The sequence below is a fragment of the Haliotis cracherodii genome, unplaced genomic scaffold, assembly GCF_022045235.1.
Source record: "Haliotis cracherodii isolate W230 unplaced genomic scaffold, xgHalCrac1.p SCAF_19, whole genome shotgun sequence".
In the NCBI taxonomy this organism is placed as follows: domain Eukaryota; kingdom Metazoa; phylum Mollusca; class Gastropoda; order Lepetellida; family Haliotidae; genus Haliotis; species Haliotis cracherodii.
The window spans coordinates 18,729,594-18,757,326 of NW_027266274.1; the positions used below are offsets into that span (position 1 = coordinate 18,729,594).

Consider the following 27,733-nt stretch of genomic DNA (forward strand, 5'->3'; position numbering starts at 1 on the left):
TACTTTTATATTATAGAAAATGCACTCGTGATTGTAAACTTTTAGATTTTCAATATCGATTTATAAACAGAATAATTTACACTAAGAAAGAATTACTCAAGATGATACTTGCCGATGAAGATATTTGTACTTTCTGTAAAAATGCTTCCGAAGATATGTCTCATATTTCGATTGCCAATCTGTTCAACAATTTTCGTTTAAAGTTGAAAACTTCCTAAATAACAACCTGCAAACAAATTTCATCCTTTCGAAACTTCATATCATTTTTTGGAATTTCCACTCAAAACCATGTAGCAAGTCATATTATTATACTAGCAAAAAGATTCATCTACACATCAAACATAAAACAACAAGATTTATCTTTCAAACAATTTCTTTCACTACTAAAAGACACAATTTGTTTGGAAAGGTATATCGCTAACAAAATAATCAATTTAACCATTATGCTCAGAAATGGCAAAACTTACATCTCATAATCTAATGAAGCAGTTGAAACATATTACCTGTTAATTAGTAATCATCTATTTCTTGTAAACAATTATTCATAATCTCCCTTTCAGTTTGAACAGAACCGTAATAACGACATATCCTACACAATCTGCCTGTCCTCACCTATGAAAATTATAACTTGTGTTAATACTGTCATATATACACATGTTAATACCTACACTTGTAACAATATACATGAAATGGAATAATAAAAAAAAGATTCATAAAGAAAAAAATGATCCCGAGTAAATATCACTCAATGAATGAGTATGTTTTAATAAGGGTATTCCCCAATTCCGGGTGGTTGTGAGTATTTATAGCTTAGTGTCCAAAGAACGTTCTTTCTCATTATTCATGGTCACTGTCACTCCAGAGCCAGCGTCATCGCCACCTTGCTGCCCATGCGTTGACAGCAACTTCGCCGAGAATCTGTAGGTGAAGACGGCACAGAGAAGACAGCTCATGGAGTTGCTGGTCGTCCTGATGCGATCCCTGAAGTAGTGACGTTAGATGTTAGTTTCAACACAGACGCGTTATGGGGTTGTATCGAGCTGAAGGCGTTTATTCATCACGGACTCGACCAATGTGCATGAATTATAGTATCCATGTCCCCCACCCCCACCCAATGGTTCTTTTCAAAAGGTTGATAAAGATTAAAGTTTGAGTTTTAGAGTGAATTGGAGCTTGAGTTGTTTTTTCACACTTTAAGTCCATGAACAAATCGAAGGCAGTGCTAATTGGACAGAAAACACAATCAATAAGTTTGATTGCATGATGCCGGAATGGTTGCCAAAGGTATTGCATGACTTCTTTGTCATGGTTTCAGTAAGCTAGGCGAACACACTCTCCACTAGACCACCTTATCACGGTGCAGCATCTGTTGGTGGAAGTGTAATGTGACTTTAAATACTAGTACATGAATCAACAATTGAAATATAATTATATACTTACGTATACCATTCTACCGCTAAAATGAGACCGATGTTAACTGCCCGGATGTTGAGTGATGACAACAGGATCAGTAGTGTGACGATGCTAGCGCTGGGAACTGAGGGAATGGCGAGGGACCCCACGGTCGCTAGTATACTGAAAAATAACATTGCTACAAATTTACTTACTTGAAGCATATTACAAGTTCGTTTCTTTCTATTTTAGAAATGATGAAATGATAGCATCGTTCAACCCATTTCCGTCCAGCAGTACAGAATCATCAACAAAATCAACATTGATATTGAGATCATGTCCCACATCCTTGGCTCGTTTAAGAAATCTGTGGAATGCCTTGTTTTCATCATGAGCCTTGACATGTTTCACAGGAGGATCATCAGACAAATAAATGTGTGCAAAAGTGCACAATACAATTCTATCGGGAAGAGCCTCCACTTCAATCAAACCACGCTAATGTTATTAATGGCATCAATTGTGCTCGAAGTCTTTTGCTGGACACTCACGCTATCATGACAATCTTCCCCGCGTCCGTGTGACCCTCCAGCTGGCCAATGTACATCGCCGTGACGGTGATGAAGAGGCAGCTGCCGTCCCTGTTGAGAGTGGCGGCGAACGGCACCACGAAGCGGGTCACCTTGAGACTGATGTCATTTTTGTCTTCCAGACAACGCAGCTGTTCCGGGATAGATACAGCGCTGGCGTATAACAGATGAATAAAGCTGTGTTACTCTGTACAGCATACCTTAAGATATACGATGTCATGGAATTCATTTGGTTTGTGGAAACAGTTTTATAGATGCGACTGCACATAACAAGTTGAAGAGGGTGTAAAAATTGATCTATATTTAGACTCTTTGGTTTATTACATTTTGAGAAGACAATGTATCAAGCTTCGAGTTCAGCTCAATCTCTCATAGCTTATGGTGGAATGTTGACATGAATGCATATGACTGGCCAATACTATTTCTAAATTTGGTCATGGTGTGGTTGACTGTTGTTTCACACCGTTATTACCTCCCTTAGTTGGCAGGATCCGCTGGTCGTGGGTTCAAACAACAGATACAAACTGCGCCACTGAGGCTCGCACCCTCATTGAAATAACGTTCAGTGTGGCGTTAAAACCTAAATCATGATGATTCAACCCATTAACTTACGGACCCGTGAAGATCCGGGGTAGAATAGGTCTTCAGCAACCCAAGCTTTCCGTAGGGGTGACTATGCTTGTCGTTTGAGGCGACTAACGGGATCGGATGGTCAGACTCGCTGTCTTGGTTCATGCATGTCGTTGGATCCAACTTGCATGGATCGATGCTCATGTTATCAATCACTGGATTGCCTGGTCAAGACTCGATTATTTACAGACCGCCGTCATATAGCTGGAATATTGCTGAGTGCGGCGTAAACAACAAACAAAACGAACATTAACTTACGTGCTTGGTGGGCCGAACGCCGTCATCCATACACGAGAGGCACTGAATAAAAACGCCAGCGGGTTCTTCCTGGTGAGAGCAAAGTAGGCGAGAGGTAGCAGAATCATCTGGTGGATCGCCATTCCGACAGTGACCGTCAGCACGAACATCCCCAGACTCGTGAAAGCCGTGTCGATGTCTTTAGCCTTGGCCACGGAGCTGGCAATCAGACTCGCCACGCCAATAGGGGTGTACCTGTTGAGATACCATATCGCGTACTGTGTTTTCGAGCCCCAAAGAAGTACTTTATATTATGTGTCTAATCGCCATACACTAAAATTAAGTCTTACCTTTGAAAACATATATTTCTTTTTACAATGGGATAGATTTATCGTGATAATACCTCGCCAAGCAAGACAAGTCAATCTGGCGCCATCTTGTTATTGTCACCTAATTTCGAGGCCCTCCATGACAGTCACGTTAAAAATATATGCACAACATGATCAGTCACATGACATTACAGACAGGAAGTTTACTAACAGCTGCTGATACGCCATCGGTGCATACGATTGTTCTGATTCAAAGTTATCATCAGATCAAGTTGGATTATAATGTGCATTTATGAAAAAGTTAGTTTTGAGGTATGTTTTATAACTTATTGAATGTCTAACCTCGTGAGGCTTAATTCGTAACATAACTTCAGCGACAAGTGGTGAAAAGTTTGATGTCTTCAGTGAGCGTCTACCTTGATTACGTCATTAAGCGCATCGTTACGTATTGTTTAAGGGCTCGAAAAGGGGTGAGGCACGAAAACATGTTACGTGGGAACACTGGAATTGTCTATGTCTGGACAGATGTTTATACATGTTTTATTGGTTGAAGAAGAGATCAACTGTATATCTGACTGTGTAGGGGCAGTGCCACTCGACATATGACCTTCACGACTGGGGGAACAAGTCGGTTTTACTTTCAAAGTTTCAATATTGTACTGTCCTACGATGACAGGATTTCATACACTCTAAATATAGTTGTAATTAATGTATACTATTGTCTCGTCACAATATGGTTGAAATATTGCCGATGTGACGTATTTTTTAATTCACCAATCACTCATGACAATTGTCAAAGATTACAGCCCATGTCATCTCAAGTTTACAAAGAAAACGATATGTGAAATGGTGGGCTTCCTCGTGGATAACATCTTTGGGATATTTGGGGCAAGGAGTAAGCAGCCCCACGTGCCGCATGTGTGCACTTCCCTTGCTGATCTGTTTCTTGTGCATACATGTATGAATCATGACTTCTCCTCGGAATGGCAAAAACGGAACACTGGAATTTGGCCAAGATCTGATTTCCGTTCAATAATGAACAAATTGCCAATTCCCTTCCACTGATTTACCCACCTGAACTAGAAATAAAGGAGACCAGTGAGACCGTCTCGTCATATTTATATCTATGCCTGTAGGTTCAGAGTGACAAAAACCTCTCCACAACCCTGTGTGACAGAAGGGATGACATCAACTTTCCACTGGTTAATTTTCCCTGTATGTCGAGCAACATTCCAGGGGCCTGTTCCACAAAGCGATCTTTGTGCTACGACTGTCGTAAGCCTGTGTTAAAGTATGGGATCATCTTAGCGCTAAGATCGCTTTGTGGAACGGGCCCCAGGAGCTTCGGACTTTGGTCATAATTTGTGAGGCACAATCGAACATGCTCTTTCTTCGAAGAGTTCGAGAGGGTGAAAGACTCATGAGGAGGCCATTGTCACCTGTGTCATCACCATATGATAATGATTCATAAACACATGCTTATGACATGGTAGAGAACGTACTATAGAGTCTGCTTGTGGCACAGATTTCTTATGATTGCGAATGTTTTGTCGCTGTTTGTTTCCTGTCAGATATGGTTTTGTGAGATGATAAATTAACATGGACTTGAAACATATTGAAGAGAATTACTTGCCGAAGTTTAGCATAAAATTGCTTATTTGACTGCATGAGTGAGTGAGTATGGTCTTACGCCGCTTATGCCTGCAATATCCCAGCGAGGGACACCAGAAATGGACTTTAAACATTGTATTCACTCGGGGATTCGAACCCGGGTGTTTGGGGTGACGAGTGAACGCGTCGGCCACTAGACTTCCCCAATTGACTTTATGCTTTCAAACAATAGAATCTATAGGAGTCGATTTCTGTAATTTGGTTTATGTTAAGTATTATATTTTGAACTATCTGATTGACATTTCTCACCAAACTATCCAGCGAAGCACCTTTATCATGACGTCACAGGTAGATTGGAAGAACTTGAGAAAAGGCTTCCCAATGTCCTCGCACTTGGAAGCGGCCATGCCCATAACTGTACAGGCTAATATAAGACCTGAAGGAGAACAGGATCGTGACACGTAGTGTTGTGACATGACGGGACACGTTATGTATGTATGATAAAGACGTTGTTTCCATTGTTCTCATACATCAAACTTACTCCCAAGAACAGCATCTGTCCCCGAGTTCAATCCGTGATCAGCAACCATTGATTCCATTTCCAGCATTAAAACTCCGACACTGCTTGTCTCGAACTACAGATAATTCGATGTATTTGCATGTATCCCAGGACACCAGGGTAACCAGGTTCCACTGTTACTGGCCAAAAACGGCGGCCATGTTGGGAAACAGCTACACGCTAACAGCCTTAGCGTACAGACCATACAAATGAAAATAATGACAGTCCACTTTTAGAGCGGAAGCTCCTATGCAGACGAGATGCTGAAAGCACATGCCTGCTCCGGATGAATGTTTGTCTGAGCTCCCTGGGGAGTATACAACCTAGTTTTTCAAGGTTATCAATCCATCCAGCATCTCTCCGCCGCCGGGTCGCTTGGTGCACCTTAATTGTGACGTGTGATATTTACAGTTCAAATGCCCTACAACAACGGCTTGGTGTAACCATCCTTGCAGTATCGGTTACTCTTGATAGAAACTCCATACTTTTGTGCGTTTGTTTGTTGTTTAACGCCTCACTCGGCAATATTCCAGCCCTATGACAGCGGTCTGTAAATGATCGAGTCTGGACCAGACAATCCAGTGATTGACATCATGAGCATTGATCCACGCAATTGAGATACGATGACATGCATCAACCAAGTCACCGAGCCTTGACCACCCGACCCCGTTAGTCACCTTTTACAACAAGATAGTCGCTAAACTCCTTAAGTAAAAGTGTTGAAACCTACCTAGGATGTTCGTCCCCGAAGACACGCCAAGACTCCGACTATAGACAGCCTCGGTTTCATTTATGATGCCACCGGAAATGTTAACGGTGATGACTCGCTCTGACACCAGGTGGTACTTGGTCTGTGATTGTTGGAAGGCAGCTGCTACTAAATTGTCCGGGAACAAATTTCTGCAAAAGCAAAGACGTCAGACCTGATAACAATTGTGTGGCAATATTGTCTGATGTCGATTTGATGTCATTTTTTCTACTATATTGTATTAATGATAGCAATACAAACTAACATGATAGTTAACATTGATATGAAAATAAGTACTTTAAGTTAGAAGATATTTGTATAAAATGTTCAGTTTTAAAGGGCACGAAGAACTCATTCTCATATTGACACCTCTGAAAACATTTATAACTATTTCTGAAGTTCTCTTCTTCATTTAATGCAAATCTAGTGAGCCAAGAAGGGTCCTTATTAATATAATTTGAAAATATATCAGATCCCCGAAAGTATGTTGATCAGAGCGTTAGCGTTCAAACTGAAACAGTTACAAAGTGAACTGTACTCGGCTCATATGCCAAGTGGGATAGACGGGTAGCCTAGTGGTAAAAGCGTTTGCTCGTCAGGCTGAAAACCCTGGTTCGATTCCCGACATGGGTACAATGTGTAGAGCCCATTTCTGGTGTCCCTTGCCGTGATATTGCTGGAATATTTCTAAAAGCAGCGTAAAACCATACTCACACATTCAAATGCAGTTTCATTTGGTGCCTAGTATAGTATTGAGTGCCAGATACCTTATCAGGTCAGCAAAGATGTCCTCAGTCTGGAGATTCTTCGTGTCAGGCTTGGACATGTCAGCAGCTATCTCCTGGTTACTTCCTGGGACAATAGAGGTGTGCAGGTGTTAGGACAATAGAGGTGTGCAGGTGTTAGGACAATGGAGGTGTGCAGGTGTTAGGACAATAGAGGTGTGCAGGTGTTAAGACAATAGAGGTGTGCAGGTGTTAGGACAATAGAGGTGTGCAGGTGTTAGGATAATTGATGTGTGCAGGTGTTTGGACAATGGAGGTGTGCAGGTGTTAGGACAATGGAGGTGTGCAGGTATTAGGAGAATTGGGGTGTGCAGGTGTTAGGACAATTGATGTGTGCAGGTGTTAGGTGTGCAGGTGTTAGGAGAATGGGGGGGTGAAAGTGTTAGGACAATGCGGGTGTGCAGGTGTTAGGACAATGGGTGTGTGCAGGTGTTAGAACAATGGTGGTGTGCAGGTGTTAGGACAATGGGTGTGTGCAGGTGTTAAAACAATGGGGTGTGCAGGTGTTAGGACAATGGGTGTGTGCAGGTGTTAGGACAATAGAGGTGTGCAGGTGTTAGGGCAATGGATGTGTGCAGGTGTTAGTACAATGGTTGTGTGCAGGTGTTAGGACAATGGAGGTGTGCAGGTGTTACTGCGTAACTCCGTGGTTCAGATGTAATTGCCGCTGTTGGCTTTGCGGGAAGCGTTAATTTGTGTCAAATACATGTAAAATATTGTCTTCAGAAGAAGGGAATCTATTTTCAACCATTTAAACGGTATAAGTCATTCAATGCTATTTCGTCATCTACGGGACATTCGAGTTTAGATTACTGGAACTGTTGTTGATTTAGGGTCGAGACATTTGATACATGGATACATTTAGTTTGTGGCTCAACTATCACATAATTTCGACATTTCCGTGAATAAAATTCAACTTGTTTTTTATTCTCATGAGTGACTTCCAATTATTTTATTTTTCAAGTCGAGCCACGGACGATTACAAATGAAGACGGCTGTACGAAGGGGAAGAAGAGGGGAGGAAGGTATACTTGGAGTACATGGATGGAAACGGTGACAACACACCACGAAGTATCAGCACAGTAGCGCCATGACAGTGTGGCACTCTTGAACCAAAGGTATATTCCAACTGGTCTGAATGTTATATGTGGGGAAACATGTCGTATTTAACCACCACGTAGGGGGGAGAGGGGGGGGGGTGGCTGTTTGTTGACCATGCAGTGTGGAGGACAATATGAGTTCAATGTATTTTCTTACACATGTATATTACTACATTTGGTTAAGGTGGTTTTTTGGATGCTCTTAAAAGTCTTAAAAGTCTTAATTCCTAATCTAAGTGTTTATGAATGGGACACAAATAATAGGAGATACCAGCTGTCTGATTTTGTTTGCTTGTTTGTTTATTGTTTAACGCCGCACTCAGCAATATCCCAGCTACGGGACGGCGTTATGTAAATATTTGAGACCAGATCAGACAATCTAGTGATTGATGACATGCATCGACCAAGTCAGCGAGCCCGACAACCCGATCCCGTCAGTGGCCTCTTATGTCAAGACCAATTCTTGCCCTGATCTTCACGGGTTCCTGCTGCTTTAATCAAGTCTGGACCAGACAATCCAGTGATAGCGCGTTTACTGATTTTGTTGAAACTAAAAACCAAAATGTTAACTTCGAATTACTTCTACTGCAATTGCAGGCAGGGCAATGTGACAGATTGTATTAATTCTTATCAAAAATAGATTTAAGTTTTCAGTTTTTGTTTAGGGCTAACAAGTTTAAGTTTCAAACCTAAACCAACAGATGATGGACAATGTGCCTTTAATATGCTCTCTGGACCTTCGTCCTGGTGAACTATAGATATAAAGTTCTTGACCAATGTCCGAGAAGATTCTGACCTGGTTTGATGATGAGACTGACGATGACGGCAATGGCGGCACCGATGGCATTAGTGACGATGATGTAGCCAAGACACAGGACGCTGATCCTTCCATTGGATCGTGGATCCAGGGAGGCGGTGCCTGCAAGCAGAGGCTATATAGAATGGTCCTATTTCATTATTACATGTGAACCAAATAAAAAACAAATAATTGAAGTAAGTGGAAAAACGGGAAAAGAAAGAATTTGTTGTAGGCTCTTCATTATTACCATAATTTTAAATATCCTTAATTCTAAACGCCAAAATTTGTGTCAATAAAGCTACAAAACCCTTTCTATATTCAATATCATTTGCATGTGTTTATGAATCACTATTAAATAGTGATGGTACCAGGTGTTCGCGAAAAGGTGAGCGTATCCTGCACCGCCGGTGGCACCTGTCACAAACATATGCAAAGGCACGGCAATTGTTCACCTGAAAACAACTGTTCGCGCTTTTGACGAATACCTGGTCTCATCAATGATTTCATATAGGTTTCATATATAAATAAGTTCCATGTATATTTTGCCTGTTACGCCCAGTGGAATCTGTTTCGGTAGATAATCGAGACTCTTCTCTGACGTTGACGTTTTATATTAAAGTGGCTAGAAACATGATAGCTGGGGCAGTTCATTTGACTTTGTGAGGTGACGGGACAATACGGTGTAATGCATCAAGACGCTTTCGGTTTTGTGATGAAGATGGGCCCTCTTAAACCGTCCCTCCTTGTTAAGAGTCATTTTACGCCGCTTCGAGCAGTATACAGACATTGTACATTAAGATGGGGGATGGTTGGGTGTCAAGGTCAGGATACGGTCACCTTTTTGCGAAAACATGTGTTATGACTGTTTGACAATAGTTGTTTCGCTTATATTCATATCATACTTAAAAAATGAATGTACGTATATATTTGCAACTGCTTGTTCATTTAGTAACAGAGGTCGACCAGTTAGTTCCCTGACATACATTCAGCAGTATATAATAAGTAAACCACAGGACAGTGCCATTAAGATATGTTTGTGAAACAAAGTGTCACTGCAAACACGAAAACGTCGTTTTTTCCGTATATGGTCATTGGACGGAAAAACGACTAAAAATTCATTGATATTGATTAATTGGTGAGCGTCTAGAAAGTGTGCAGAAAAGGGTCGAGTTTTTCAAGCGTAAAATGGACGGAAAAACGATGCTTTTTGCTCCGCCTTGTACAACTGTTAACGGCCAATAAGATGGCGCTGGTTCCCCGACGCACGTGATTCCTAAGGCTTCCTTTCGAAAGCATGAGGTTTCGTATTTCTGGCATGCCTTGCTCTAGTATCTGTCGCGCGCAGTGCAGCGAGATTTGCTGATTAGCCAGTTTTAGGATATGTAACATGTTAATGGAATTCAGGCACGCGCCAAGAAGTCAAACCAAACAATGTTACCAAGTTTATTGTGGTAACATATCCCTCGGCTATGAACAGTTACCACTATCGGATAATGGGTTGTGTTTCATTTGGTTATAATAATACCTATTTTTTTAATGTGAAGTTTACTAGAAATACGGCTAGGACGAGAGGTCGGTCACATGACGTTTTTCACGTGACTGTATTCTTGAAATGGCGTAAACACTGACTACTTCCACATTCCTAGGGGAAAACCCTTGGAATTCCCTGGTACGAATTCATACAGAAGCGTGGTTGCATGCCCGTTTAAGGATACCCTCGCTACAACCCATCCCAGAGAAAAAACAAACGAAAAAAACATCCAAACTATCGTAGTGACAATCTACAGCAATCTATGAATTTACCTTAGTATCTATTTGACACATCTTTACAATCACCTTTCAACGATCGGCCAATTGATCAGTGATGACAAAGGCTTGAAATAGCCACAGGTTAATTAACAACTTCGGGAATATCTCCCGTCACGTTTATCGTGTCGGCCATTTTGACGTATTGTACTTGATGTAAATGTATTACGACGCTCTGTCATTGTAATTGACTTACTGAGGTAATTCTGAAAAAGATCTTCTCATCTAATGAGGATATTGTTTGGAATATATTTCTTGTAAACATACTAAAATATGGGGGGCTGGGGGGGGGGGGTCTATTTTATTCCGGGATGGCCTATTAAAGTTAGCAGTAAGTCAAGGCTCCATGCGTGTATATGATCTGTTATTATATGTGTTTAAATTACGGTTTGGGAGCGTTAATGAAATACACTGACGCAAGTATATTCTATTCAAATCAATTGGATAAATGAATATGCTTTCTTTTACATATTACATAATAGCACTGCACAACATTTGAACAGTTGCAGTAACACACTACGGTAATCGCATTAAACACCATTTTCAACTCTACAGTATTTCAGTATTTCAGTTATATCACGGTGTACAGACTGATGTGGGATTAAAATCCGAATTGCTTTAGGCCATCCAACGGTTTTCGGGAAAAGGTGAGCGTATCCTGCCACACAAGTGGCACCCGTCACAAACACATGCAGGGACAAGTAAATTGTTCACCTGAACAAAGCACGGAAACACACAATGATGCCCGTCCTCACTTTTACCGAGCATGTAAATAATATTGTCCGTCAAAAACTTGGACGAGTATAAACAATATGTTCATTCACGTAATACATATCATACATTTTGACGAAATGTATTGACTCGGAGCAACGTATAGACTCGGCATGCAGTTGAACTCATCACCCATCCCATTATCGGTAATGCTTCTTGAAGATCTATGAAATCAGAAGCTGCAACACTTTATCTTTTAATTGGCATGTCAGACTTCTATTTCATAACTCAGTTTTATTTGCACGGATCACTATGGAAGGGACATTGTCGCGTTGTCGCATTGTCGCATTGACGCCCTTACAAAAACAAGCAAAACATGTCAAAATTAACAAAAGCGCGACAATTTGCCATTTGTCGCATTGTCGCATGTTTGCATTGTCGCTCTTTGAATAATCCTTTTCTTTATTTTACAAAAGGGCGACGATGCCGTAACGCGACATTTTCAAGGTCAAGATATGTCTCGTCGTCGCATTGTCGCCCCATCACAAATGTGTATAAAAGGCGTAAAGTTTAGTTAATGTTACAGTTAGGGAGCGGTAACCAAGTTATATCTGTCGTAGAAGTTCAACCTGATACATGTAAGTCTTGAAATTAAAACACAAGTCCGTCCGCGAGTCCATAACGTTTTATTGTGAGCTCTTCTCTAAAAGTGATTAGTGTTTCACTCCCATTTCCAAACACGTAGTACCTCATCAACAATCCACATACCTCTAGTGCAGTGGTCTTCCGGAAGATCTTAGACAACTGACGAGTGCACGCCTGACCTGTGACCTCGTTGCAACCCTCATGAGGTGTTTGCCGAAGGGAGAGGGGTAGGAAATGTGTGCTCCAGCCCAGCGCAGAGCTCGCGACACACTGTATACTGAATGTTGTATACAGTATATTGCAGTTGATATACTGTACACTGCATGTGATACTTATTAGCGGAAATGTTACAACTTCCAAGATTCAAGATTCAATTTGCATTTATTTCATATACAACAGACCGCCGTCATATATCACTGGAATACTGCTGAGAGCGGCGTTAAAACAACTTGTTTTCATAATGGAGCGCTGCAGTCATTTAAAATAGAACCGTAAACATATGTAGTACCAACTCACTCACTCTGTTTCGAATATTCAGCAGAAAATATATTATTAACCAGGTCTTTGGGAAGAGATATCAGATTTGTATAAGCAGTCACAGGGATGATAAAGGATCCCTCGCTGATTAGGCTCTTGTTTACTTAAGAGCAGAGTTGGCCATGTTAGATGATATAACCAAAATCCAGGAGCTCCGGCGGGGGGCAAACTGGTCTTGTTAGTGTATGGTATGAGCTGTGGCGTTGACCAAAGAGAATAATGTAAAACATGAGACCAACTCAAGTCTATAATGATTGGGAAAGTCTAGATTTCCACAGCCCTAGCCTGAAACTAAAAATTGTTCTAGGCTCCATTTTAATTGTATTATGTTCATTTTATAGACATGGATGGACCACCCAGGAGAGAAATTGATGGAATATTAATATCACATGTTACCACTGATCCAGTTAAATTCATCACACAATAATATATTAGTATTTGACATTACGGCATTTGATTATTAGGGCATGATCATGTACATGTACATGTTCACTGTAGTAATGTACACACCAGTCAACTTGATTATAATTTTTATTATAGTGTAGCGCGGCATCAACGATTACTTTATGATATCCTCACTTGTCATCGATGTATTGACATCGAACAATGGACGACAATTCGAAATTCTTATAAATAGCTTCAATAGGGACAGAGCCGGTGTCAGTACAATTTTCCTAGTTAAAAATATGTCTCTACAAAATATAGTCTGAAGCAGACAAGAACAATATCTTTTTATTAATGCTTACTTTCATGGATAGAATTGAGGCAAACTAGGCTTGCCAAATCGTTCTAGACTTGAGCTGGATTCCTTTTAAATTTATTCTCTATGGTCTGGGAGACGAACGGGCGTCAGCATCGCATGGAGAACTGGGACAGCCTGAATCAGTGTAATCGGATATGTTGTGGAGTTTCGGTTTTGGGCTGTTTGCTGAATAGAACAAGGGCTCACGAACAAGGGCACAATGTAGAGATTAAATCATTACCACCTCTCTTTATATCAGATATGTTATTGTGATTTGAAATCTCTTTTGGAGAATTGCGTAAACCTCTCTTTGGAGATATACAATAATCCTTCTGAAGGGCATATTTTTGAATTAATTATAATTTCTACAATAAAACCTTAGCATCAGATAGTGATATAAACGAATATGATCTATACTGTGATAAATGAATTATCAATTTCGTATTATGAATTAGATAAACAGAAATATGATAGTAAAACAAATTATTTTAATCTGTTCGTGTGAGTAGGTAACGAGAGATCTAGGCAACTCACTAACGTAGCCATTTGTGAAAAATGAAGTATTAAAAGTTTAGGGGGTTGAACATGTACATTGAATGACAGGGAAGAAAGCAACGCAATAATTAAATTATGAATCAAATTATGTTATAAATATAACAGAAAATATAGAAATATAAGTTTAATTTATCATTGTTGGAAGGTTTTTAATAATAGATTTTGTTTGTTTGTTGTTTAACGCCGCACTCAGCAATATACCAGCTATATGACGGTGGTTCGTAAATAATCCAGTCTGGACCAGACAATCCAGTTATTGACATCAAGAGCACCGATCTACGCAATTGGGATACGATGACATGCATCAACCAAGTCAGCGAGCTGGTCCACACGTATCCGTTAGTCGCCTTAGTACGAGCATGGGTTGTTGAAGGCCTATTCTAACCCGGATCTTCACGGGTATTTTTTCAATAATAAGGTACAATGAAATTATGTATATGTCCATAATAAGTGTGTATAAGTAAATGGATAATATATCCATACACGCCAATTAAATGGCTGCATATGGTTCTTTGATGAACTCTTTTACAAGTCTATATTTCAAGACATGTATTTGATATTCATAATAACTCCACAATAGCTACACAATGGCGACAAAACGGTACCAGCATCACAGATATCTATATAATTACTTTTAAGTTAAATCATGTATCTAAATAGTAAATTAGAAGGATTAAAAATTTACACTTCCGATATTTTTCGGGGTTTTTTTCGTTTGGAGAGAGGAGTAGTGACAGTAGTGACTGGTATCTGATGGGTGCAAACAGGTGTCGAGTGGCTGTCTCAGATGGCTCTAATTTCGTAGCTCTAAAGATCACGACGGCGATACAGACCGTGATGCAGTTTGTCTCACAGTCCCTGAACCATATTATTTTCCCTTCCGCCCAGGCCTTACTGCAATGCTATAGCCCCAAATGAAACAAGCCTAGATGTTCAATGGGTTCAGGCTGAAATTTCCATCTCACTTGGGCTCCTTTTAAATTTAAATATAGTTTCTCGTTTTAACCAAAATAATGTATTTTCAGAGACTAAGCGTTTGTCTAACCGTGAAGTACAACTATCCAAAAGATACCATGCATGTCTATATTTCTTCAGACAGACTCTCCATGTTCATATCTATATGTATCAAAAGACAAATGAATTAAATATTACAGCACTTGTGAATAGTTTATATGCGCATGTAAGCGTCGATCCTACAATATCCTTTGCGCAAAATACATATATACTGATGAATTAACGTAGTAATAATACGCAAACATATGCCCAGATGTATACATAAGTTTCATCTCGTGATCTGTATTCGTGCTTTTAGCTCTATTTCTACATTATATTATGGGGTGTTACATCACACCAGAAAGCCAGGTCCAAATTCAAGTCATAATTTCATGGTCCGTCTTGTATGTTGGAAACCAATATTGCAACATGGCTGAATATTGCTAAACGTGGTATTTACCCGACTACTCACATAATTATTCCATTTTCTTCGTGCACGTTCTACAATCATGTACGGTCACTATCTATAAGGAGGTATATCTATATTCATCCAAATGTACATACATATATGTCCACATACATATGTATTAAGCAAGTCCTACATTCTTCCTTAAAAGATAAATGCTAAGCATTTCCTCTGTATGTATTTATATATGTAAAAATCGTTTTTATGTCAACGCTGATGCAGTGAACGTACCACAGACCTGATGCTAGAATATCATCTAATCTCTGAAATGAACATATTTTACAGAAAAAAAAACATTTGTTAAACAATAGTTATATAACAAAAAAGGAGCCAAGAGTCTTTCTTCATTTCGCCAAATTTTGGGCTGTATTGGACATATTTGTTTCGGGGTCAGTATGACAGACACACTTATTCTTTAAAGTATAAAGATAAGTACATGTAAGTATAGATGTGGTATATATTCATATATGTTTGTGATTAACCCGGCCTTGAAAAATATTGAAGGGTGAGTGGTAACTATTTATGTCATTATTTCGAATTAGGATGATAGCACATCAGAAAAGCATGGCACTTAAACATACGTATCTTGTTAGCCCAATAGTGTTTTAAGTAAGAGCAACATGTATATCGAGAGTATAGGTTTGGTGCGTGACTTACCCCACATTACTGTCAGAAAGTGTGCATGCTCTGTTTATCAGGAATAAATGACATAAGGCGATCCATGAGGGTAAATACGATTTACTTCAGAACTAGTATAGATTACTTTAGGCTAGGAGAAAATGTAAGCAAGCTTCGTGCTCTGGGGGTTGTTTGGGCGGGTTTAAAGGATTCGGGTCCTGGCTTGGTCTTTGTATAGGACGTGTAGCTGGCAAATCCAGGTTTGACGTATCAATGACCAAAATGATGTCTGATGCAATTCTCTATTTTGATTTGTACCGTGTGTTTCCGTGCCTTTTCGTGTGAACAATTGCCTTGCCTTTACATGTGTTTGTAGCGGGTGCCACTAGTGGATGGGGATGAGCTCGCCTTTTTGCGAGCACCCAGTGTCATCATTTTATAAGGTGAGTAATGAAACATGCATGCTCCTTGTGTTGTCGGAATCGTGCAGTTGGCGCTACTTTTGGCAAGGGTTTCTTGTGATGAGTGAACGGCTTATGTCGTTTTTGTCAACTGATATAATCAACTGTGATATAATGTCAGGGTATATGGTTATGTAATTAAGAAACAAACCGCGAGTGGGAGTTGTTTATTGTACGATAAACAACGACCACGACTCGTTCATTTCTTATATGAGATATCAACATTACGTACGACCGCGACAATGCCAGATAAATCCATTTTATGAACAGGAGGGTTTGAATTTGGTCTTTCCCGCATGTTCTCACAATTTTCTCGTCTGTACCTTTTCTCCCAATACCGATTAACATTTCGCTCTCACTTTCTGATGCGATTGTTCGGGCATTGCATTTATCTACCTTCTCCTGCTACATCTATAAGGAACAACTCACTGGACACTTCCCTCTCACAAATAACATCAAAGTTACGACGTCCTCAAGTTGCGAGTGCATGTTCGAATCTCCATAAATAATAGAACAAGGTTTTATCGTGAAATAAATATCGCTTCCTTCTTCTTTGTTCTTTGCGATTTATCGCGTAGCTCTCTTATATCATCAAATGTCAATTTCTCATTGCTTTATCGTGACGTATCCGTGTCATAACCAATCATGTAGCAATAGCAAACACAAATATAGTTGACTTCGACATAGAATAGTGTCATGATATATAATTATCCTTTGGTGTGCAATATTTCCGGTTGATAAATCTAACATATGCTTACTTTTAAGAATAGCGACTATACATTTTTATATTACTTTATAAGGTCTCTGTAACATATGCAAAATAAAACAAATTTAATAATACAACTGAACCTAAATGTATGTTGTAATATCCTTAAGTTGCTGAGTGCGGCATTAGACCATTAACAAAACATAATATCTTTAAGAATTATGTTAATAATGTCGCTAAAAAATCATCTCCACAATATCCATACCTCTTTCTCTATGTTTAATGTGAACATAATAACTCTTTTTAATGATCTGAAGGAATAATAATGACAATAATATCAAAATAATATCATCATTATTTATGTTACTTATCCTCAACTGAAGTAGTCCTCAACACTATACGTTCAGAGAAGAAACCCATGAACATATTATCAATGTAACATACATTAATGGAAATTAGATGAACAGTTGATTGAACAAATGATATTATTCGGTCGAACATCTATCAGCCAATACAACATTATTAAATTGTGAGACTACAGTGATTTTTGCAAGGCCACTCTCATAAATGTCATGACGCATTTGAGGCCAGGGTTCTTCTATACTCGCATTAATGTGCTGACTTATTATTGCGTTAATTTCATGATTTAAAGTTTTCATGAAGAACATTTCACGTGGGATCAACAGAGGGAAATATGACTATCGACTATTATTTTTATATTTAGCTAGCTCAAACGATCTATTGCTTTGATTTATTATTATGGTATCCACAAAATAAGTAGGATCCGTTTTTGTTGTTCTTTGTGTAACGCCGCACGTAGCAATATTCCAGTTATATGACGGTTGTCTGTAAATAATCGAGTCTGGACCAGACAATCCAGTGATTGATATCACGACCACCGATCCACGCATTTGAGATACAATGACATGCATCAACCAAGTCAGCGAGCCTGACCACCCGATCCCTTTAGTCGCCTCTTACGACAAGCATAGTCGCCTATAACGGCAAGCATGGGTTGCTGTAAATCTATTCTTAACCGGATCTTCAAAGGTCAAGTGGGATTCAACTGATATGTTAAGATGAAATAAAACTGAATTATATGTGCTGTTTACATATCAAAGTTTGCCAAATTGTTACAAAATGTTTGGCCACAGCAAGGCTACGTTTTCACAACTTATTGTGGTAGGCACAGTATAACACATGATTCTGGACTGAGGGAGGGCCGTTTTCCTCCTTGTGGGTCACCTGCTTGGCAAAATGGGACGGGAAAACTGCAGGGTGTGAGGGCAGTTAAGTTGATGGTACAGACAGATAACAGAGATCATTTTACAAATGTGAAACGTCATTCCACAAAAGAAGAGGCGAAAGCTGAAACTTGGTGAGATTTACAGAACAAAGGCAGTTATTCCTAGTTTCTTACTGACTCTCGAGGATACATTTAATAAAAATTCGTGTGTGCAACACGGTCACCAGTCACTAAATTTGGGTCACAATCTTTCTGTCTTCTTTCATTTGTCATCTAAAATACCATCCCTTCGTGCACTTGTGCTTCCTGCTCAAGTTACCAAACACATCCTTTTTACGTACAGGTGCAAGATATATATTACGCCGAGGAGAATTTACGATTATACGTTGATACGTCTAACTGCTGGCCTGGTACGCAATGTCATATTTCTTATCGCAAGGGATCACATGTGTGATACCAGTCTCCCTCAAGGAGACGTCTGATTAAACTCTTTGCTTCGTCAATGCTTCGTCTAGCCCAAACTGGTAACTGGTACCACTAGCAACGATACAATGGCGTACAAAGACTTACAATGAGTCAAGCATCCGTCACTCGATTTCCATTTTGATTGATTGTTTGATTGATAGATTGATACATTGATACATTGTGAGTGAGTGAGTGAGTGAGTGAGTGCCTGTTTCACTGGTACCGGTATGTCCGGATCTGGGTACGGGTCACCGGCTTAGTGTCACCGATCTAGACATATCTATGCAGGAATAGGTCATCCATGCGGATAGCGTAATCTCGATTAATGTATTCAGGAACCTTTCGTGAACAACATTTATTGAAAATTCTACCGAAGAATGAAACAACTTTAAGATTTAGCTTCTGTGGTGGAATCATTCTATTATTTCACATAACCGTTAACGTACTTCTTGAATGTTGTCACGCCATTCATTCAGACAGACCTCGAAGATATGTTAATATCTATGCGAGGACAGCGGATAAGATATCGCGAGGCCGGTTCACAATCCGTAAAAGCCTGTGATATGCTATGAATAGCCCATTGCATCTCCTGTACAAAGACTTTCTTTTGTACGTGTTGTCACAGAGCCACAAACTTAGTTCAATGGATCAGATAAAAGCAGGACTGCTGGAATCGGTTGAGGTGAACTTACCATGACATAAACTCCTACTTGACAACCGCTTTAAGAAAGTGCCGCCATTCATGTACACACCCCTGTGGATGAATGAACGACCTAGCGAGGCCAGTAGCGCCACCTAGTGAGATATAATGGAAGAAGACCAACAGAGAGTTGAATCTTGACATACTCCGGTGCCATCTGCAGAGCCTTGGTTAGCAATGGCACAGTGATTGATGAAAGTTTATGTGAGTCGGATTTTACGCCGCCTTAGCAATATTACAGCAATATCACGGCGGGGGATTCCCACATTGTGCCTATGATATGCAGAGAATCGAACCTGGACTTTCGGCACGAGGAGCGAACGCTTTTACCACTAGGCAACGCCAGCGGCCTTGATCATATGATCATATCATCACCATCACCATCATCATCAGCAGCAGCAGCAGCACCATCAAAATCGCCGTCACCATCATTATCATCACCACCACCATCAGCATCAGCATCGCCACCGGTATCGTTATCACAGGTATATACGGTACTCCACACAGAGATTAACGAAGGGCATCTATTTGATCAGGGGTTAGTTAAATATCTATAACAGCTGTGGCTCAGTGTATCCAGTTTCTGTCAGTGCCGAAAAATACCAAGTCGGTCACCTGTGAACACGGATCTTCAGCATCGGACATCAGCTGTCCTTGACACGCATATGTCAGCGCATTTGAAGCTACTGAGAATGCCCCCTGCAGAGTTCGACGAAAATTATGTGGTAGCGCTCGCGGCGGTGTTGACCAGAGGCTATCAGCAGTATTTCCTGTCCAGGTTATTTAGGTCCGTTGTGTATGTGTGCGTGCGTGCGTGCGTGCGCGCGCGTGTGTGTGTGTGTGGGGGGGGGGGGGGGGGGTGAGAACTTAATTGTTATGGATAGTCACGGAGCCGTGATCCAGAGAACAGGGTGTCATTAGATAAAATGAAGTAATAATAGGATTACCAGAAAAACGGTGTATAACACCCAAGCCAATAACCTCCCCTCAGGAACACCAGAGTAAGTCAGTTCAAGATTGAAAACTGTCCATAAGTATATATGACAGGCTAGTCGGGTATTGCTACTTGTATATGTGAAAACAAAGTTTTTAAAATTAATAGCAAAACTGATGAAAGTCACCAATAAATGTGTATAAATGTTATATCGTCACTGTAAAAATAATGAGTGTTGTCTTTAGTATTAACATTCAAATACGTGATATCTGTATTAGCGATATTGTCTACGTTCCACCGGTGAGTAAGCGTTAGCCTTACTATCTCATAGTATGAATGTTGCAAGAAATTGTATTTCTGATGACATCACGATACAGTTTAATTTTTTACGATGCATCACGTCTGCACCAGCGCTTGATAACAGCCTTGTGTTTGGGTGTTTCAGTAGTTTAAATTGCTGTTCTTTATGTTGTTGAATAAACTTTGATACTATGAACAATATAAGGTTATATGGGATGACATAAATAGAACAATGAGTAGTACGTCCAGATTAGTGTATAGGCAACATTTAAAAGTAGATGAAAGTACACAATCGTCCGGAATACAATGTATAATTCTAGTGCACTTCCATGGGACTATATAGCATACAATAAGCTTTCGGGTCCCGTTTGGGTCGGTTTGGGTGGCAGCTTAGATATCCATAGAGTAGGTTCATCTCGGAATCTCCCATATAACTGGGTCTCCTCTTCAATTTAAATGGAGTTACTTGTTTCTTTCAAAACTATACAGTTTTAGAGACTAAGCATTAGTCTGAATAGATATTCACCAGTGTGGAATTTGAAACTAATCTGTTTACAGTAACAGAACACTGTTTAAGTGTCATGTACAAATGAGAAAGTGGAATCCCGTCAATTAGGCGGACGAACCTTAAAACTATTTATAAACATTAAAATAAGCAATATCGGGAAAATGTATATGCATATACTATCTGGCAATATACACCAAGATCACCTTCTACAAAAATAAGTTTTTAAAAGCCGGTTGATATTCTTTTGCGTATTTGACGATTATATAACTTTCGAAAGTATAAATCCTTTTCCTATACGTTCCTGAGCCTTGCGCTTTCCTAATTATTTTGACTAAAATTATTACCGTTATCATTGTATTTGTTAATGGGAAATACGCGCCGATCAAGTACGTGCCATAAATTAAAGCGACATTGTACGATTCCGAACTCATCACGAGACTGTGTTTATGAATCACTGTCAAATAGTGGTGACATATAGTGGAAACAATACGCGAAATCGCGCATGCACAGAACGGAAAATTTGGACAAGGCATTAAGCAATCCGCATGCGCAGAACGAATGATTTCAGTACTTCCGCTAAGCACTTCGAGTACAGCGTCCAACTCGGGCCTGTAATCTAACACGCGAAAACTGACCAATGAAATCTGAGAATTAGGACTACCGTAGACGCTGTAGCTTGATTGACAATGCCAATCAAGAAAGGGAGGAGCTTGATGATATCGTTCTCTCCCGGTAAATTCCGATGTCAAATAACGACGTTATTTGGACGGAAAAACGATAGTTTGAAAGCGTCCAAATAACGTCGTTTTTCCGTCCAATGACCATATACGGGAAAAAACGACGTGTTTGCAGTGTGTTTCCCATTTGATTTTAAAAAATATTATATTCAAATGCTTTGGGGGTTTGTATCGTGACATAAATCGATAGAGAGAGAGAGAGAAATACACAGAGAGAGAAATACATAAAGAGAGAGTTATCGCTTTTATGTATGAATGTTTTAGGTATTTGTATGATGTTACCTAACACATATAATAATTTCCCTTCACTGAGAACTATTAACATCTTTTAATTTGTCTTTGTTCTCTAAAAATAGCACATTATTTTATGGGTGGCATTATTTTGTGTCCTATCATAAAACATCTCAGCTCCCTTGTGCTGTCACCTTGTGTGCGTTACAAATATGACGTTAATGACTTCTCACAATCAACAGGCGTGAACTTCAATCACATTTAATAAAGGCTCTCCTTGAAAGTAGATGAAGTTTTACAAAAGGAAACTGATAATAGAAAACATTTTGAAAACTATTTACTGACGCCACAAACAGCCGGTAGGGCTGTCTAACATGTCTAACCGTTTCCCCTGGTGTCATCATTGATTGTCAGTGATCCATTCACATAATTTTCACAGGTAGCGAGCCTTTCACGCCCAATATAATCTTGACATAGTCAATCTCATTCCCATAACGCTGATGATTATTATTATACGATGACAGGTCGACTATGTTATTAAAATGTGGTTCTATATTGGTAGCTTAAAACAAACATGGCTGATAGATACCCGGTATTCTTCAGATGTAACATTTCTGTTACTACTTGCAGCGTGTCTGATTCCAAAGAACCACCTAGGGATCTCACCTGCGATGACGCTGCTGACAATGAGCGGCAGGATGGTGGCTTTCAGCATGCGCATGTACAGTTCCCCCGGAAGTCCTGGAGGAAGGAAGTAAACAGTTATTGCTGCGTCATCAGATATGATGCCAATGTGAGTGTCTACATTACATCGAAATTGTTAAAAATTCAGATCTAATATTTCCGACAGCGTAGTTGGAAATAGCGAATAGTCGATTTCGACCCGACAATAACCCATGAAGTGATTATGACGCGAATAACCAGCCTTGGATAATAACAAACTAATCCCCCGATGAGGAGGGGGTGGGGTGGGGTGGGGGAGATGAATTATAATTGATAGTGATTAATGGACACATGCTCACAGTCGGAGTCGTACAATGGACTCTGCTTCCATCACAGATTTAAATGGAAAACGTTGGTCGCTTTTACTATGACCCAACTATCACCCATGAGAGGTGAATAGAACGTTATTAACGAACCTGGGTTATACCCCAACTATCACCCAAGAGGGGTTGCAAACAAGAACGTTTAGACCGAACTACGTTACACTTCTCACCTAGCCACAGCACCGTGTGTTCTCCCGCCCCAGCGTAGTAACACACGAACCCGACACAGTAGCCTCCCACTATCCCTGCAGCAGTGAGTGCTCCAAGCAGGGTGGACGGACATCTGGACATGGTGTTCAAGACGACCGCGGATTGCCACCAGTTTTAGTTAGTGCGGTATGTCCGTATGTCAGGACGTGTTGCTCTAAATGTCACTGTGTCAACTTGGTAACCAAATGTCAACGTTTAAAACCCGGTGCTTCAAAAATACAGTTTGACCTCGATAGTTGACGTCCGACCGGTCGCAAATTCATAGTAAATGCATGTCATTGAGATGTACAATCAACTGGTGAACTTCCAAAGCGGTGCAAAGACGACTGTTTTACGTCAGCTGGTGTCTTGTCAAGAAGGTGTTACGTCAGCTGGTGTCACGTCAAGAAGGTGTTACGTCAGCTGATGTCACATCAAGAAGGTTTTATGTCAACTGGTGTCATGTTAAGGAGGTTTTACGTCAGCTGGTGTCTTGTCAAGGAGGTTTTACGTCAGCTGGTGTCACATCAAGAAGGTTTTACGTCAGCTGGTGTCATGTCAAAGAGGTTTTGCGTCATTTGGTGTATTGTCAAGGAGGTTTTACGTCAGCTGATGTCACGCCAAGAAGGTTTTATGTCAACTGGTGTCATGTCAAGGAGGTTTTACGTCAGCTGGTGTCACATCAAGAAGGTTTTACGTCAACTGGTGTCTTGTCAAGGAGGTTTTACGTCAGCTGATGTCACATCAAGAAGGTTTTACGTCAGCTGGTGTCATATCAAGGAAGTTTTACGTCAGCTGGTGTAATGTCAAGAAGGTTTTACGTCAGCTGGTGTCTTGTCAAGGAGGTTTTACGTCAGCTGGTGTAATGTCAAGAAGGTGTTACGTCAGCTGGTGTCACGCCAAGAAGGTTTTACGTCAGCTGGTGTCATGTCAAGGAAGTTTTACGTCAGCTGGTGTCTTGTCGAGGAGGGTTTACGTCAGCTGGTGTCTTGTGAAGGACGTTTTACGTCAGCTGGTGTCATGTCAAGTAGGTTTTACGTCAGCTGGTGTCATGAAAAAGGAGGTTTTACGTCAGCCGGTGTAATGTAGTAGTAGTAGTAGTAGTAGTAGTAGTAGTAGTAGTAGTAGTAGTAGTTGTAGTAGTGTTTTTATCATCTTATAGGTCGACATTCCGCGCAACTACATCAATGCAGCGTACAATGAAATCGTATATTTAATCTGTGGTATCAGTGGCAAGAAGGTTTTGTGTGAGTTTGTTGAAAATCATGCCCTGTGTAATTCGCTGTCCCTACAACGGTCTGCGCCACTCGGAGTAGGCGTGACAAACGCCTGGTTTGAGAGCTGATATTTTAGATGTGTCATACACGACTTGATCCCACCGAGACCAGCATAAAAACATACACACATACATACATAGTGTCGTCACCTGACACTGATGAAGAGACACCGTCATGTATTATTCATGTATCCTGTGACACTGTATGTACATATGTCTACACTTGTGTTTGGGTACGACGGATCTATGAAAGCAATGTTTGTGATGGGTTAATATTTACACTTTATGTATTCGCAAAATACCTTTCTTTCATGTTTTCGTCGATGCAAAATAAACAAGTGTTACGCCGACGAGGGCAGTCGTGTGCTCGCTGTAGCAGTCGCAAATCTAATACCAGTACCTGAATATGTAATAAAATATTTTTTTCTTAACTTATTTTGAGTGTTGTTGATCTCTTTATGAAAGATTTTTTATGAAAATACTTAATACCTGTAGCCCTAGCTGCAGTAATACATATGGAACTTGTATTTGAAGAGCGAAAGTGACATTTGAACCTTGATTGTATATATATCTTTAAGTGATTAAGTTAGACATTGTTGGTGTGAATGCTTAAGTGGCATATGCGTAATACTGCTTCATAATGTCCAATAGTTTATGCCTAGAACTTTTAATGGACTATTCTAAGGACCCGCCACCATCTACGACTTAGTCTGCTCCATAATGAATCCACCGATAAGTCGCATCCCCCGAAATAGTTGTACGAGGGGAAGTTGGTGGGTGTGTTATATCTCCATTCTGTTTGGATAACTACCCTAGACCCATTCGCTACCTTATCTCCATATTTAGCTGTATGGTTTGAAGGGCACGACACAATGGAGTTACGAATTAAAATTTAAATAACATAGAATCAAACCATTTTTTACTCCATTTATAATGAAACCTTTCATATTTACCCAATGAACCCATCGGACTCTCACAGCCCATGAAATGATGTCAACCCCAAGTCCGTCTTTACGACCGAACGTTACCTGGCCCGAGCGTGACGACGAATACGTCCCTAGGTGATGGAGACGTTAGCGTCGTTGCCTCGTGCAATCCGTGTTTGACGAACATACTTCGCTGACTTCACTGGTCTAAAGGATTATTTATGTATGACGAAAGGTATATTCCTTTATGTTTCATAGACACGAGAAATAAGGATAGGGCTAAATTGGGAAATTAAAGATGATATATTTTCTCAGTAAAGGGGCTCTCACACTTTGCCGAGTTGCGTCCCGAGTATGGACCCGAGCTGACTCGTATGGAGCTCGTCGCGAGGCCGTACTAAACTCGGGGTAACTCGGGATACCTCGTACTGATCTTCGAGAGTTTTGGAACTGCTTAAAACAGTCGGACCGCCAGCCAATTCCTAAGAAACTCGTAACAAACTTGTAACACACTCGTCCTACTCGTAGTACCCTAGTGGCGACCTCGTGATGCTCGTACAGAACTCGTATCAGGATCGTCTTCAAATTTATTGCCGAGTCTAGTACGAGCTATACGAGTGTAATTCCCGCCGAATTATTTAGCAGCTCGTAGCCACCTCGTACCAAAGTCGTACCAAACTCATACAGCTTGCATCGAGATCGTGCTCGTATGCAACTCTTAATGGACTCCTATTAGACTCCTACTGGACTCCTATTGGACTCCTATCGGGCTCGTAACCCACTCGTAGTTTACTCCTATAATACTCGTATATATGTCGTCTCTTCCCGAGTCCTAACCGAGTTAGACTCGGGAATGCTCTGCAACCACCTCGGCAATGTGTGAGAGCTGTTAATGGCGTTTGGAGCCGTGAAAATTTAACTGTTTTTTTTCATTTACCGTTTACTAGAACCAGTATGATGTCTTCTCATTGTTCCTGTTTGGTCAGTTTTATTAAACGTCTTTGATGATATGATCAATTATTATTGAAAACACCATCGAACAAGATTAAACTTGTTTACAGCTTAGTTATATCCGGTTGAAGGAGCATTTGGAGTCATCTCCCTTGGAGAGAGGATACAAAAATGGCTGCTACGTTTTGGGATAAAGGTCACATCCTCCATCTTGATCATAAAGCTACATTATTACCTGGTCAGTGAACATTGAAATATGTTCTCAGCTCCCTGGGGAAGGCAGAACCTAACTACCTGTTAGGCGATAGAAGACTTTGCATTGACATACCATTTCATTCCACCCTTAACCGCTGCTGTTTTAGATATGTCCTAAGTTGCCCATACCTTGCGTGTAGCACTCACTCATTCACTCCATCACTCACTCACTCACTTTCTCACTCACTCAAAAACCCACTCACTCACTTACCCAAAAACACAACCAACCACCCACTCGTTCACTCACTTCTCACCCACTCACTCACCCACTCACTATCGGGCCATGTGAAGACTATACCAGTTGTTGTGATGGACATGGTTTAAAAGACACTCACCTAGCCACATCAACGCCTCTTCCGTCGGGTCAGCAAGTCTAATCGTGAAGCCCACCAGAAATCCAAAACCCACTCCAAATATTAACGTCAAAATCACAAGTAAGTTTTGCCGAAACCATTTTGGTACACAAGACTTTCCTCTTTCAGCCCCGTCGTCGACGTCGGACGACGTAACTTTGCTTTGACTCCCGCTCGCCATGATACAACAACACCCACACTGAACACTATGGAGCCTGGCATGAGGACGGCCCGGTGATAACCATATCAGGTGTAGGCGAGGTGTATTCGGTTGGAACAAATAGAACAGTACCGCGACACACATCTGTGTTTGCTGTACGAGCATGAAGGCTTCTCAAGTCGCCTTCAGCAAACATCAGGCGCTAGGACAATACACATATCTGCAGTTATCCGACAATCAAGCTTCCTTACAGATTTATAGTTCCTTGCTGCTCAACTCTTCACAGTAACATTCACTTGTCTTAAACAGGGTTCGTGTATGGAACTAAATACATTGTAAATTTGGTAATATTTTTGGTCTTAAACATTATGCATTCGCAAATAGATAGCAACTGCTATCTCGTTCACGCTTCCGGTTGTAAAAACATGAAACTATGCAC

General features: G+C 40.5%; 1 protein-coding gene across 1 annotated transcript; it reads right to left on the reverse strand.

Moving 5' to 3' along the window:
• Window positions 1-795: 795 nt before the first annotated feature.
• LOC139467179 (excitatory amino acid transporter-like) lies at window positions 796-27,324 on the reverse strand. Its single transcript, XM_071248899.1, has 10 exons — window positions 27,117-27,324; window positions 22,805-22,879; window positions 8,775-8,897; window positions 6,861-6,945; window positions 6,076-6,245; window positions 5,096-5,222; window positions 2,868-3,101; window positions 1,941-2,132; window positions 1,441-1,575; window positions 796-981 (listed from the first exon to the last, which is right to left on the reverse strand). Exons 1-10 carry the CDS (start codon window positions 27,313-27,315, stop codon window positions 804-806), a joined length of 1,518 nt encoding a protein of 505 aa, XP_071105000.1. The 5' UTR covers window positions 27,316-27,324; the 3' UTR covers window positions 796-803.
• Window positions 27,325-27,733: the final 409 nt, after the last annotated feature.